The sequence below is a fragment of the Notolepis coatsorum genome (assembly GCF_963971535.1).
Source record: "Notolepis coatsorum genome assembly, chromosome: 2".
Lineage (NCBI taxonomy): Eukaryota > Metazoa > Chordata > Actinopteri > Aulopiformes > Paralepididae > Notolepis > Notolepis coatsorum.
This window is the reverse complement of record NC_140166.1, coordinates 138512324-138525706: the sequence shown is the minus strand read 5'-3', so window position 1 is coordinate 138525706 and position 13383 is coordinate 138512324. Positions and strand designations below refer to the sequence as shown.

General features: G+C 42.8%; 1 protein-coding gene across 1 annotated transcript in view; it reads left to right on the top strand.

Moving 5' to 3' along the window:
* Positions 1–13383, top strand: part of triob (trio Rho guanine nucleotide exchange factor b) — a gene marked incomplete at both ends in the record, with an annotated part of 438511 nt that overhangs the window by 282630 nt on the left and 142498 nt on the right. Inside the window, 5 exon segments of the mRNA XM_084308322.1 lie at positions 1512–1610; positions 4032–4132; positions 6752–6893; positions 11682–11796; positions 12302–12417. Of these exon segments, the coding sequence (XP_084164448.1) occupies positions 1512–1610; positions 4032–4132; positions 6752–6893; positions 11682–11796; positions 12302–12417 (573 nt within the window).

The following is a 13383-nucleotide window of genomic DNA, read 5'->3' as shown; positions in this document are numbered from 1 at the left end:
GTCTCATCTATGTCCCCTCTGTCTCCTCTCTGTATCCTCTATGTTTCACATCTGTCTCATCTATGTCTCATATATGTCCTTATCTCTGTCTCATTTATGTCCTCATCTCTGTCTCATCGCTGTCATCATCTCTGTATCCTCTCTGTCTTCTCTATGTCCTCCTCTATGTATCATCCATGTCTCATCTCTGTATCATCTCTGTCTCATACATGTCCTCTCTGTCTCCTCTCTGTCTCCTATGTGTCTCTTCTCTGTCTCCTCTCTGTCTCATCTATGTGTCCTATCTGTCCTCCTGTATGTCTCTTATATGTCTCCTCTTTGTCCTCATCTCTGTATCATATCTGTATCATATCTGTCCTCCTCTCTGTCCTCATATATGTCCCCTCTTTGTCTCCTCTCTGTCTCATCCCTGTCTCATATCGGTATCATCCCTGTCTCCTCTCTGTCTCCTCCCTGTCTCCTCTCTGTCTCCTCCCTGTCTCCTCTCTGTCTCATCTCTGTCTCATCTCGGTCTCATCTCTGTCTCATCTCTGTCTCCACTATGTCTCCTATCTGTGTCCTCTATGTCATCCTGTATGTATCCTCTCTGTCGCCTCTCTGTCTCATATCTGTCCTCCTCTCTGTATCCACCATGTCTCGTCTTTGTCTCCTATCTGTCTCATCTATGTCTCCTATCTGTCTCATCTCTGTATCATCCCTGTCTCCTCTCTGTCTCCTATCTGTCTCCTTTCTGTCTCCTCTATGTCTCCTCCCTGTCCTCCTCTCTGTATCCCCCCGGTTCTCCTCTGTCTCCTCTCTGTCTCCTCTCTGTATCCTCGCTGTCCTCCTCTCTGTCTCGTATCTGTCCTCCTCTCTGTCCTCCTCTATGTCTCATATCTGTCCTCCTCTCTGTATCCTCTATGTCTCATCTCTGTCTTATCCCTGTCCTCATCTCTGTATCATATCTGTCTCCTCGATGTCCTCATATCTGTCTCATCTCTGTCCTACTATCGGTCTCCTCTATGTCTCGTATCTGTCCTCCTCTCTGTATCCTATCTGTACTCCTCTCTGTCTCATCTCTGTCATCCTCCATGTCCTCCTCCCTGTCCCCCTCTCTGTCCTCATCTCTGTCTCCTCTCGGTATCCTCTCTGTCTCCACTCTGTCTCCTCTCTGTCTCCTATATGTCTCCTCTCGGTCTCCTCTCTGTCTCCACTCGGTCTCATCTCTGTCATCCTCTCTGTATCCTATCTGTCCTCATCCATGTCCTCCTCTCTGTCATCCTCTCTGTCTCAACTCTGTCTCCTCTCTGTCTCCACTCTGTCTCCTCTCTGTCTCATCTCTGTCTCATCTCTGTATCATCCCTGTCTCATCTCTGTCTCCCCCCTGTCCTCCTCTCTCTCTCCTCTCTGTCTCATCTCTGTCTCATCTCTGTATCATCTCTGTCTCCTCTCTGTCCTCCTCTCTGTCCTCCTCTATGTCTCCTCCCGGTTTTCCTCTCTGTCTCCTCCCGGTTCTCCTCCTCCTCGTACAGAAGACCCACCAGAGCGCTCTGCAGGTCCAGCAGAAAGCTGAAGCCTTACTCCAGGCCAACCACTATGACATGGATATGATCCGAGACTGTGCAGAGAAGGTATAGTACAATGTTGTGTGTGTGTGTACGTGTACGTGTGTTTGTGTGTATGTGTTTCTGTGTGATTTGATTTGATGTTTTTTATTTCCGTGTCTTACATACATATGGGCTTACAAGACACATAAACAATAAGTATATAATAGTATACTTGACAAATTACTTGACAAATTATGACATTGACATTATGACATATATAGACCAAGATGGCCACACAAAAAAAGAAAATACAATAAAACGTAATATAACACAAGCTGTAAGCAATGTATGTAAACAAAGAAACAAGAGGAATTCATATACAATTATATAGGATATAGTGTGTTTTGTCTCAAGTGCCATGCTTTCTCCAAAAATCCTGCAAAACTGAAGATGTCCTCCACAAAAAAAAAACTCAACTGTGTGTGTGTTTTGAAAGATACACTTTATAAAGCATATAAAAAATAAACCTGTATGGGATTTTCTCGAATTATGTTCAACAAAATTATGATCCATGTTCTCAGGTAGACGTACCTACGCGTCTCTATTGGGCACCATATAATTAGAATCAGATCTGCATATAAACAATATGAGAACAATAGACAGTGTAAACAATATAATTAACTCTGATTATAAAGATATGATAATGAAAAGTAAAAAGAAACATCTGGGACCGTTGACGAGACTGAATACAGAAGACGAGGCGGAGTTCAGATAGAAGTACATACTCCCAGAAGGTTTTGTTTATTAACACCCAGATGTACGTGTTTACTTGGCGTTAATAAATAATGCGTCTTGGGAGCAGCGTGCGGTGTGTAGACTCTGCTTCTAATCTGATACGTTCTGTAGCCTCAAGACAGGGCTGGGCGATTAATCAATTGTATCCATTAATTCGAATTCATGATTTAGGACGATTACAAAAATTGTATTAGATTTTATCAAAATTATGTTTTTTTTCATTAAAAAAATTTAAAAAACATCACCTTTTATTTTACAAAAAGTGATGTTTGGTGAAAGTTAGATTGCACTTTATTGCACTTTATTAATCACAATAGGGAAATTAATTCTTGTTTGATGATCAAGAGGCACCTTTTATTTGTTTTAAGTGAAGTTTGGTGAAAAAGCAAGTTATTGCACTATTAATCCCAATAGGGACATTCATCTTTGTTTGATCAAGAGTAACCTTTTATATATACATTATTATTATTATAATATTTTTTTTAAGTGAAGATTGGTGAAAGTTAGGTTTGCACTTCAATCCCAATAGGGAAATGCATATTGGTTTTATATTTTTTAAGAGAAAAAAATCGATTAAAATCATAAATCAGAAAATCTGAGATTTCATTTTTAGGCCATATCGCCCAGCCCTACCTCAGGAGAACTGCTTCTAATCTGATACATTCTGTAGCCTCGGGAGAGATGCTTCTAATCTGATACATTCTGTAGCCTCGGGAGAGCTGCTTCTAATCTGATACATTCTGTAGCCTCGGGAGAGATGCTTCTAATCTGATACATTCTGTAGCCTCTGGAGAGATGCTTCTAATCTGATACATTCTGTAGCCTCGGGAGAGCTGCTTCTAATCTGATACATTATGTAGCTCAGTAGAGCTGCGTCTAATCAGATACATTCTGTAGCCTCAGAGTGTAGAAAGCTGCTTCTAATCTGATACATTCTGTAGCCTCAGAGTGTAGAAAGCTGCTTCTAATCAGATACATTCTGTAGCCTCAGAGTGTAGAAAGCTGCTTCTAATCAGATACATTCTGTAGCTCAGGAGAGCTGCTTCTAATCTGATACATTCTGTAGCCACAGAGTGTAGAAAACTGCTTTTAATCAGATATATGCTGTAGCCTCGGGAGAGATGCTTCTAATCTGATACATTCTGTAGCCTCTGGAGAGATGCTTCTAATCTGATACATTCTGTAGCCTCGGGAGAGCTGCTTCTAATCTGATACATTATGTAGCCTCAGAGTGTAGAAAGCTGCTTCTAATCTGATACATTATGTAGCCTCAGAGTGTAGAAAGCTGCTTCTAATCTGATACATTATGTAGCCTCAGAGTATAGAAAGCTGCTTCTAATCAGATACATTCTGTAGCCTCAGAGTGTAGAAAGCTGCTTCTAATCTGATACATGCTGTAGCCTCAGAGTGTAGAAAGCTGCTTCTAATCAGATACATTCTGTAGCCTCAGAGTGTAGAAAGCTGCTTCTAATCAGATACATTCTGTAGCCTCAGAGTGTAGAAAGCTGCTTCTAATCAGATACATTCTGTAGCCTCAGAGTGTAGAAAGCTGCTTCTAATCAGATACTTCTTCTTCTTCTTCTTCTTCTTCTTCTTCTTCTTCTTCTTCTTCTTCTTCTTCTTCTTCTTCTTCTTCTTCTTCTTCTTCTTCTTCTTCTTCTTCTTCTTCTTCTTCTTTGTAAATAAACCTGTGTGTCTGTGTCCTGGAAGGTGGCCGACCACTGGCAGCAGCTGATGCTGAAGATGGAAGACCGACTGAAGCTAGTCAACGCCTCTGTGGCCTTCTACAAGACCTCAGAACAGGTCTGTGTGTGTGTATGTGCGTGTGTCTGTGTGTGTGTGTGTGTATGTGTGTGTCTGTCTGTCTGTGTGTGTGTGTGTCTGTGTGTGTGTGTATCTGTGTATCTGTGTATCTGTGTGTGTGTGTGTGTGTGTGTATGTGTCTCTGTGTGTGTGTGTATGTGTGTGTGTCTGTGTGTCTGTATGTGTGTATATGTGTGTGTGTGTGTGTGTGTGTGTGTGTCTGTGTGTGTCTGTGTGTGTGTGTGTCTGTATGTCTGTGTGTGTCTGTGTGTGTGTCTCTGTGTGTGTGTCTCTGTGTGTGTCTCTGTGTGTGTGTGTGTGTGTGTGTGTGTGTGTGTGTCTGTGTGTGTATCTGTGTGTCTCTGTGTGTGTCTGTGTGTGTCTCTGTGTGTGTGTGTGTCTGTGTGTGCCAGGTTTCAACATGTCTTAGCTGTGTCAAGTCAAGTCAAGTGTATTTATAAAGCACAATTACAAACAAACAAAAAATCACAAGGAATACAAAATAAAAATACAAATAGAAAGAGCTCACATAGGCTCATCATGTCAGGATCTGAACTTTTTGGACATTTATCCCCTGGCACCATCGTATGCTCATCGGCGGTACTACGCCGTTCTGGACAATCTGTTGTTGTCCTCATGTATTTGCATTCTATCACAATGTTTACTCCCTGCCTGGCTGCCTATGTTCTTGTTCCCTGTGTGTATTCATGTTCCTGTCTAGTCCTAGTCCTTAGTCCCCGTGTTGTTATGTTACTATGTTTATTCCTGCCTGTTAGTTCAGTGTCTAGTCTCCTTCCCTTGTATTCATGTGTCCTGCCTGTCAGCCCCCAGCTGTTCCTTGTCAATTGTAATTAGTCCTGTATATATTCATGCCGCCCCTGTCTTCCAGTGCCGCGTCATTGTTTGTTGTTAGGTTACACCGTCAGTACCCTTCCGTGCTGTTTGTATCTCCTGTTGTCAGTACTTCCCCGTGCTGTTCTGCCTACCTTTGTTTTCCCCTGTAAACGTGTGCCTGTTTGGCTGTGCTCAGTAAACGTATTATTATCGGAACATCGACTCGTTGCCTCGTCTCTCTCACTCCACCTTGTCCTGCGATTGAATCCTACACCCCTCCTGAACTCCGAATCCTCACAGATCATAAGTGTGTTTTGAGCCTTGACCTAAAGGAATCAACAGAGGCTAGAGAATAAAATAGTGTTTTGAGCCTGGACTTAAAGGAATCAACAGAGGCTAGAGAATAGATGTTTTGAACCTGGATGTAAAGGAATCAACAGAGGCTAGAGAATAGATGTTTTGAACCTGGACTTAAAGGAATCAACAGAGGCTAGAGAATAAAATAGTGTTTTGAGCCTGGACTTAAAGGAATCAACAGAGGCTAGAGAATAAAATAGTGTTTTGAGCCTGGACTTAAAGGAATCAACAGAGGCTAGAAAATAGATGTTTTGAACCTGGATGTAAAGGAATCAACAGAGGCTAGAGAATAGATGTTTTGAACCTGGATGTAAAGGAATCAACAGAGGCTAGAGAATAGATGTTTTGAACCTGGACTTAAAGGAATCAACAGAGGCTAGAGAATAGAGGTTTTGAGCCTGGACTTAAAGGAATCAACAGAGGCTAGAGAATAGATGTTTTGAACCTGGACTTAAAGGAATCAACAGAGGCTAGAGAATAGATTTGTTGAGCCTGGACTTAAAGGAATCAACAGAGGCTAGAGAATAGATGTTTTGAACCTGGACTTAAAGGAATCAACAGAGGCTAGAGAATAGAGTTTTTTAGCCTGGCCTTAAAGGAATCAACAGAGGCTAGAGAATAGAGTTTTTTAGCCTGGACTTAAAGGAATCATCAGAGGCTAGAGAATAGATTTGTTGAGCCTAGACTTAAAGGAATCAACAGAGGCTAGAGAATAGATGTTTTGAACCTGGACTTAAAGGAATCAACAGAGGCTAGAGAATAGATGTTTTTAGCCTGGCCTTAAAGGAATCAACAGAGGCTAGAGAATAGATGTTTTTTTTATTTTTTTTTCAAACATTTTTTTCCGAATTTTTCTCCCATCCCAATTTAGTTGTTATGCCAATTCCCTTCCTGGTTGTTGCTTTTGCCCCCTACTGTCGGTCTGGGGAGGGTGAAGACTACCACATGTCTTCCTCCGATACATGTGGAGTCAGCCAGCCTCTTCTTTTCACCTGACAGCGAGGACTCTTACCGGGGGAGTGTAACGCATGGGAGGATCACACTATCTCCCCCAGATCCTTTCCCTGCTGAACAAGCGCCTCGACTGACCAGTAGGAGTCGCTGTTTACAACAACCAGGATACATACCCCACCGGCTTCCCACCCGCTAACACGGCCAATTGTGTTAGTAGGGACGACTGACCAAGCCGGAGGTACCGCTGACAGCTGGATTCGATCCCAGAGTCTCTGCTGTGGTAGGCGAGCGCTTAGTCCGCTGCATTACCCAGCCGCCCCGAGAATAGATGTTTTGAACCTGGACTTAAAGGAATCAACAGAGGCTAGAGAATAGATGTGTTGAGAGGACAGAGTGACTGAGAAGGAGCGTGTATACAGTGCATGCTCTGTGGTTCTGCTGGTACCTGGTGTTCTAAGCCCGGTTGTCTTGCAGGTGTGCAGTGTTCTGGAGAGTCTGGAGCAGGAGTACAAGAGAGAGGAGGACTGGTGCGGCGGAGCCGACAAGCTGGGTCCCAACAGCGAGGCGGACCACGTCACCCCCATGATCAGCAAGCACCTGGAGCAGAAAGAGGCGTTCCTCAAGGTGAGCAAGACGCTTCCTCTCAGTGGAACGCTTCACTTCTTAAGCCCACGTAGAGGAGGTCGATGAGATGTCAGAAGCCACAATACTGGCCAGCCCCAGGTCATGTGACCAATCATACTGACCAGCGGCGTGACTCGTAAGAGTAGGTAAGGGATATGCACAGATATAGATATAGTATCTACAGATATGTAACAAGGGTTATATGCAGGTATGTAGAGGCCCCACGATATGATTATCACGATACTAGACTAGAGTCACGATATTGTAATACCAGGATATTGCAATATATGTATATGTTACTCTGCGTGGTCAAACCCGACTTGTGACGGCAGATAACATTGCTCAGAAATCGCGAAAATGTCTCGCATTTTTAGAAATAGGTAAAAATCGAAATATTGCTTTTTTGACTGCTTTGAAATATTCTTTCTATGTTCCCTTATTTGCAAAACGAAAGGTTATCCTATAACCTAGTTATATGAATACTGGCAGAGCGTCTCGCTCCTTCCATTATGAGATAACTCTTATCTCCTAGCACCTACTGTGCTCATGAACAAACAATTGCACTCTCATGCACGTGACCAGGCCACGCCCCCGTGTCCTACTACATGACGCCGGACATGGTCACACTCTACCTTCCTCAGAAAAAGTGTCCAACACTGAAAACCCAACCAAGGGACCTCAGGGCGCTAAGAGCGAGACACTCAGCCAGTATTCATATAACTAGGTTATAGGATAACCTTTCGTTATATTATCATACTGGCCAATCGCGTCTCGCTCTAGCCATAATGAGATATGGGGCAGAGCAGACGCGTGGCCCGACAAGTGTACCCCCTGAGGGCCCGCAAGCCCTACTACCAGGGGGGAGGGGAGTCCCGTCCACCCGCCCATCCTAACGAAGGGGGGGAGGCAGTCAACTCCACCAAAGTGCGAAAAAGAGGGAACCAGAGACCCCTAAAAACGCACAGTACAGGCGGGACCACGTGTGAAACATCACCCCGTGGCACACACCTACACACCCCTGCTAGCCCACCGACAGGCGGGACGCAGGAGAGGTCCCAGACCTCAGAACCGCCTGGGAGACAGAACCCCCAGTCATGTCCATGAGGTAAAACTTATTAGTGCTGTCAATCGATTAAAATATTTAATCGTGATTAATCGCATGATTGTCCATAGTTAACTCACGATTAATCACAAATTAATCGCATTTAAAAAAAAAATCTACCTTAAACGCATCTTTTTCATGTTCCAAGTTTTAATACTCTTATCAACATGAGAGTCAACAAATGCTTGCTTTATGCAGCCATTTAACACAAAAGGATGACCCTCATGCATTGCAAATTTGCATAAAATTCAAAACAGAGTGATGCACAAAATAATTTAAAAGATAATAATAATTTAAAACAATGAATAAAGTGTGCATGAAATAATAGGGGAAAGAAAACGTTAGGAACTTGTTACATTCACCCACACAAGGGCTGAGTAATCACACACCCCCCCTCTCTCACACACACACTCTCCCAGCTCTCTTTCTCTCTTGCCCCTTCCTCATCTCTCTCACCCCCCTATCTCTCTATATATATCTCACACACACACACACACACACACACACACACACACACACACACACACACACACACACACACACACACACACACACACACACACACACACACACACACACACACACACACACACACACACACACACACACACACACACACACACACACACACACACTTCAGAAACAAACATAGTATAAATGAGAGCATCAATAATACACCTGAGTGAAGTCTAGCAAAAAAAAAAGAAAAAAAAAGATATAAAAAGATTTAATCACGAGTAAATTTTTTTTTGCCGTTAATAGAATCAGGCGATAACGCGTTAATACCGCATTAACTTTGACAGCCTTAATATATATATATATATATATATATATATATATATATATATATATATATATATATATATATATATATATATATATATATATATATATATATATATATATATATATATATATATATATATATATATATATATATATATATATATATATATATTGGAATATATTTCAGTCTGTTCACCTCATTCCAATCAAATGTAAAATGGGATTGTCATGCAATAATTACAATTATTATTTTTAGAATGTCTTTATATTGATACTTATCACTGTAGCATCACTGTATCGCTATAATATCGGCACGCAAAATATCGCAATTTATCGCTGTAGAAATCCTCCCCCTCCCCTATTAAGTAACGCCTGCAGACGTTCCCAGGACGGTGAGCAGTGACTCCTCATAACCTGTTCTGCTCCATCAACACACCTGTCACAAAACCACCTGAGAAAACCCTGTCTGAAAAGACATGCGTGAACCTGGCGGAGCAGGTAACAGGATCTGAATCTGTCCTCGGGGGACGTGCTTTTCAACCAGTTACTACATCAGTGGTAATTCCGTACATTTACGAGTGTCAGGAGCGAAGACAAAAGCCTCGGCGTCGATGGCGGATCCCCTCGGGAGGCTCAGGGTGAAGTTTTGACGGCTCCTGGACTCCCGTGGGGGAAGGCGTGAGAAGCGGAAACACTGAAAGATCACCTGGAGGAGGCGCTGTGTTCAATTCTCAGTGCGGGGAACCGACTGCAACTCATGACACCGAGTTCTTTAAACGTGTGTTCTTGTGTTGGTTGACAGGCGTTGAGGTGTGTTCTCGTGTTGGTTGACAGGCGTTAAGGTGTGTTCTCGTGTTGGTTGACAGGCGTTAAGGTGTGTTCTCGTGTTGGTTGACAGGCGTTGAGGTGTGTTCTCGTGTTGGTTGACAGGCGTTAAGGTGTGTTCTCGTGTTGGTTGACAGGCGTTGAGGTGTGTTCTTGTGTTGGTTGACAGGCGTTAAGGTGTGTTCTTGTGTTGGTTGACAGGCGTTGAGGTGTGTTCTCGTGTTGATTGACAGGCGTTAAGGTGTGTTCTCGTGTTGGTTGACAGGCGTTAAGGTGTGTTCTTGTGTTGGTTGACAGGCGTTAAGGTGTGTTCTTGTGTTGGTTGACAGGCGTTAAGGTGTGTTCTCGTGTTGGTTGACAGGCGTTAAGGTGTGTTCTCGTGTTGGTTGACAGGCGTTAAGGTGTGTTCTCGTGTTGGTTGACAGGCGTTGAGGTGTGTTCTTGTGTTGGTTGACAGGCGTTAAGGTGTGTTCTCGTGTTGGTTGACAGGCGTTAAGGTGTGTTCTTGTGTTGGTTGACAGGCGTTGAGGTGTGTTCTTGTGTTGGTTGACAGGCGTTGAGGTGTGTTCTCGTGTTGGTTGACAGGCGTTGAGGTGTGTTCTCGTGTTGGTTGACAGGCGTTAAGGTGTGTTCTTGTGTTGGTTGACAGGCGTTAAGGTGTGTTCTCGTGTTGGTTGACAGGCGTTAAGGTGTGTTCTTGTGTTGGTTGACAGGCGTTAAGGTGTGTTCTTGTGTTGATTGACAGGCGTTAAGGTGTGTTCTCGTGTTGGTTGACAGGCGTTAAGGTGTGTTCTTGTGTTGGTTGACAGGCGTTAAGGTGTGTTCTTGTGTTGGTTGACAGGCGTTAAGGTGTGTTCTCGTGTTGGTTGACAGGCGTTAAGGTGTGTTCTCGTGTTGGTTGACAGGCGTTAAGGTGTGTTCTCGTGTTGGTTGACAGGCGTTAAGGTGTGTTCTTGTGTTGGTTGACAGCAGTGGCGGACTCAGGCTGTTTGAAGGGCAGGGGCGAAAATAAAAAAGGGCACCTACTGCACAACATGGGACCCCATCAGTAAGCAAAAAGCTATGATGCGTCATGTATGATGAAATAGTCTTCATCCTTGATTAAGATCAACATTAGAATAACATAGACGATCCAGATTAATAGTATAACCACACCTCTATGATAAAAACACACAGGGAACAATACACCTTTAACATTTTTATTTCATAAAACAGTTTAACAGTTAAAGTTAATTCGAGTGCCGTTGAGCTTCTTCCTTTCTCTCTCCTCCCCTTCTCTCCTCATGTCCTCTCCTCCTGTACTCCCCCTCTCCTCTCATTTTCTCCTCCTGTCCTCTCCTCCCTTTCTCTCCTCCTATACTCCCTATACTCTCCTCCTGTACTCCCCTTCTCTTCTCCTATACTCCCCTTCTCTCCTCCTGTACTCCCCTTCTCTCCTGTCCACTCCTTCTCTCCTCCTGTCCTCTCTTCTCCTTCTCTCCTCCTGTCCTTTACTCTCCTTCTCTCATACTGTCCTCTCCTCCTGTCCTCTCCTTCTCTCCCTCTCTTTCTCTTCCTCCCCCTCCCTATCTTCCCCATTATCTCCATTAAACTTACTATATTGTACCACCTGACTCCTCCCTCCTGCCATCCTCTGTCCTCTCCTCTATCACCTCTAATGAAAATATGTTGGTTATTTTCATGGACAGATTTGTATGTGCTGGCTCTCCATTGCTGCAATGGAAGGGAGATGGTGGGTGGGATGAGTCATAGCAGAATTCGTCTTTTGGTCCTCTGTTTATATATGTCAATGACCTCATTATGATCAATTGGGATATCCCTCTCAATTGAAAGCAGCATAAGATCAGAGTGCCTTTTTCCCCACATCAGTTTCTGAGCTGGGTTTTGATCAGCTTCAGTTTAGAGAATGATCGCTCTACTGAAGCCAGGGTTAAGGTGTGTTCTTGTGTTGATTGACAGGCCTGCATGCTGGTTAAGGTGTGTACTTGTGTTGATTGACAGGCGTTAAGGTGTGTTCTTGTGTTGATTGACAGGCCTGCACGCTGGTTAAGGTGTGTTCTTGTGTTGATTGACAGGCCTGCACGCTGGCCAGGCGCAACGCAGATGTCTTCCTCAAGTACCTCCACAGAAACAGCGTCAACATGCCCGGGATGCTGTCCCATGTCAAGGCGCCGGAGACGCAGGTCAAGAGTAAGTATCAAGCACTTTTTCAAACCTTTATTTAAAGTCGAAAAGGCAGCTGAGGTTTCCCTCATTTACAGTCACGTCGAGTGTACATGCAGAGTTAAGCAAAACATACAGAGTTAAGCAAAACATACAGAGTTAAGCAAAACATACAGAGTTAAGCAAAACATACAGAGTTAAGCAAAACATACAGAGTTAAGCAAAAAAGGTAAAGGCAAATGATTGACAAAGGTTGGAGATCAAGGTTTTAAACTCTGCAACAGAGGGGAGAATCTCAGAGCTGTTGGAGTTTATTCCATGAGCTAGAGGGGCATCATAGCAAAATTCAGATTTACCCTGTTCAGAGCAATACACTTCATTCATTCTTTCATTCATTCATATATATATATATGTTTTTTTTTACCCATTGTTACAGTTACACACATTTAAATGAACAGGAACTGTAGGGGAAACATGTGTTATATGTTGTGATTGAGCTGCATGGTCTCTCTCTCTCCTGTGTTCCCCGCAGACATCTTGAACGAGCTGCTTCAGAGGGAGAACAGGGTGCTTCACTTCTGGACGATGAGGAAGAGGAGGCTGGACCAGTGCCAGCAGTTTGTGGTGTTTGAACGCAGCGCCAAGCAGGTACAGTAGGCTAACATCTGACCTCTCTCTCTGACCTCTCTGTCTGACCTCTATGTCTGACCTCTCTGTCTGACCTCTCTGACCTCTCGGTCTGACCTCTGACATTCCATCCTCTCCGTCAGACAGTGTTGAATCTCTTCCAGGATGTTTTGGGCTTGTGTATCTTTCAAGAGTAGGAGTACTGGGCAAGGATCAGACAGCTCAGATCAATTGACCATATATACATTATATATATTTATATATATTATATATACTGTATATATATATATATATATATATACTGTATATATATATATATATATATATTGTATTCCTAAAACTAGTCTCAGATCAGCATCTAATCTAAAAAACAAAAAAACAAAAACAAAAAAAACAGGAATGCCCTTCCTCCCAACCATAAAGACAATATAAAAAAATATATATATATATATATATATATATATATATATATATATATATATATATATATATATATATATATAAAATTATTCATGGTGTATGTAAAATAAATAAATAAATAACTAATCTTCTAGAAGAACAAATATATATAATATATATTACATACCTACATAATCATTCACACACACCTCTGTCCATTACCCGCACGTGTTCTGAATCAGTTGAACTGAGAGTGAAGTGAGCTCAGCTTCGATCATAATAATAATCAAAAAGGCTGTTTCCGCCCCCTTGTGTCCATATAGGAGTACTGTAGGTGGACAAAGAGGAACAAGCCAGATCTGTCACATTACACTTTCATTTAGGCTATATAATATATATATATATATTAATACAATGTTAGAAGTTACAGTATATTGGATAATATGTGTAACGTGTGTGTGTGTATTAGGGCTGTCCCCGACTAAGGATTTGGATGGTCGACTAGGATTGGCCAAAATTTGCCGTTAGTCGACTATTGGTCTCATTCCATTTGGGCTGTGGATATATATCCTCTCCTCTCCTCTCCTC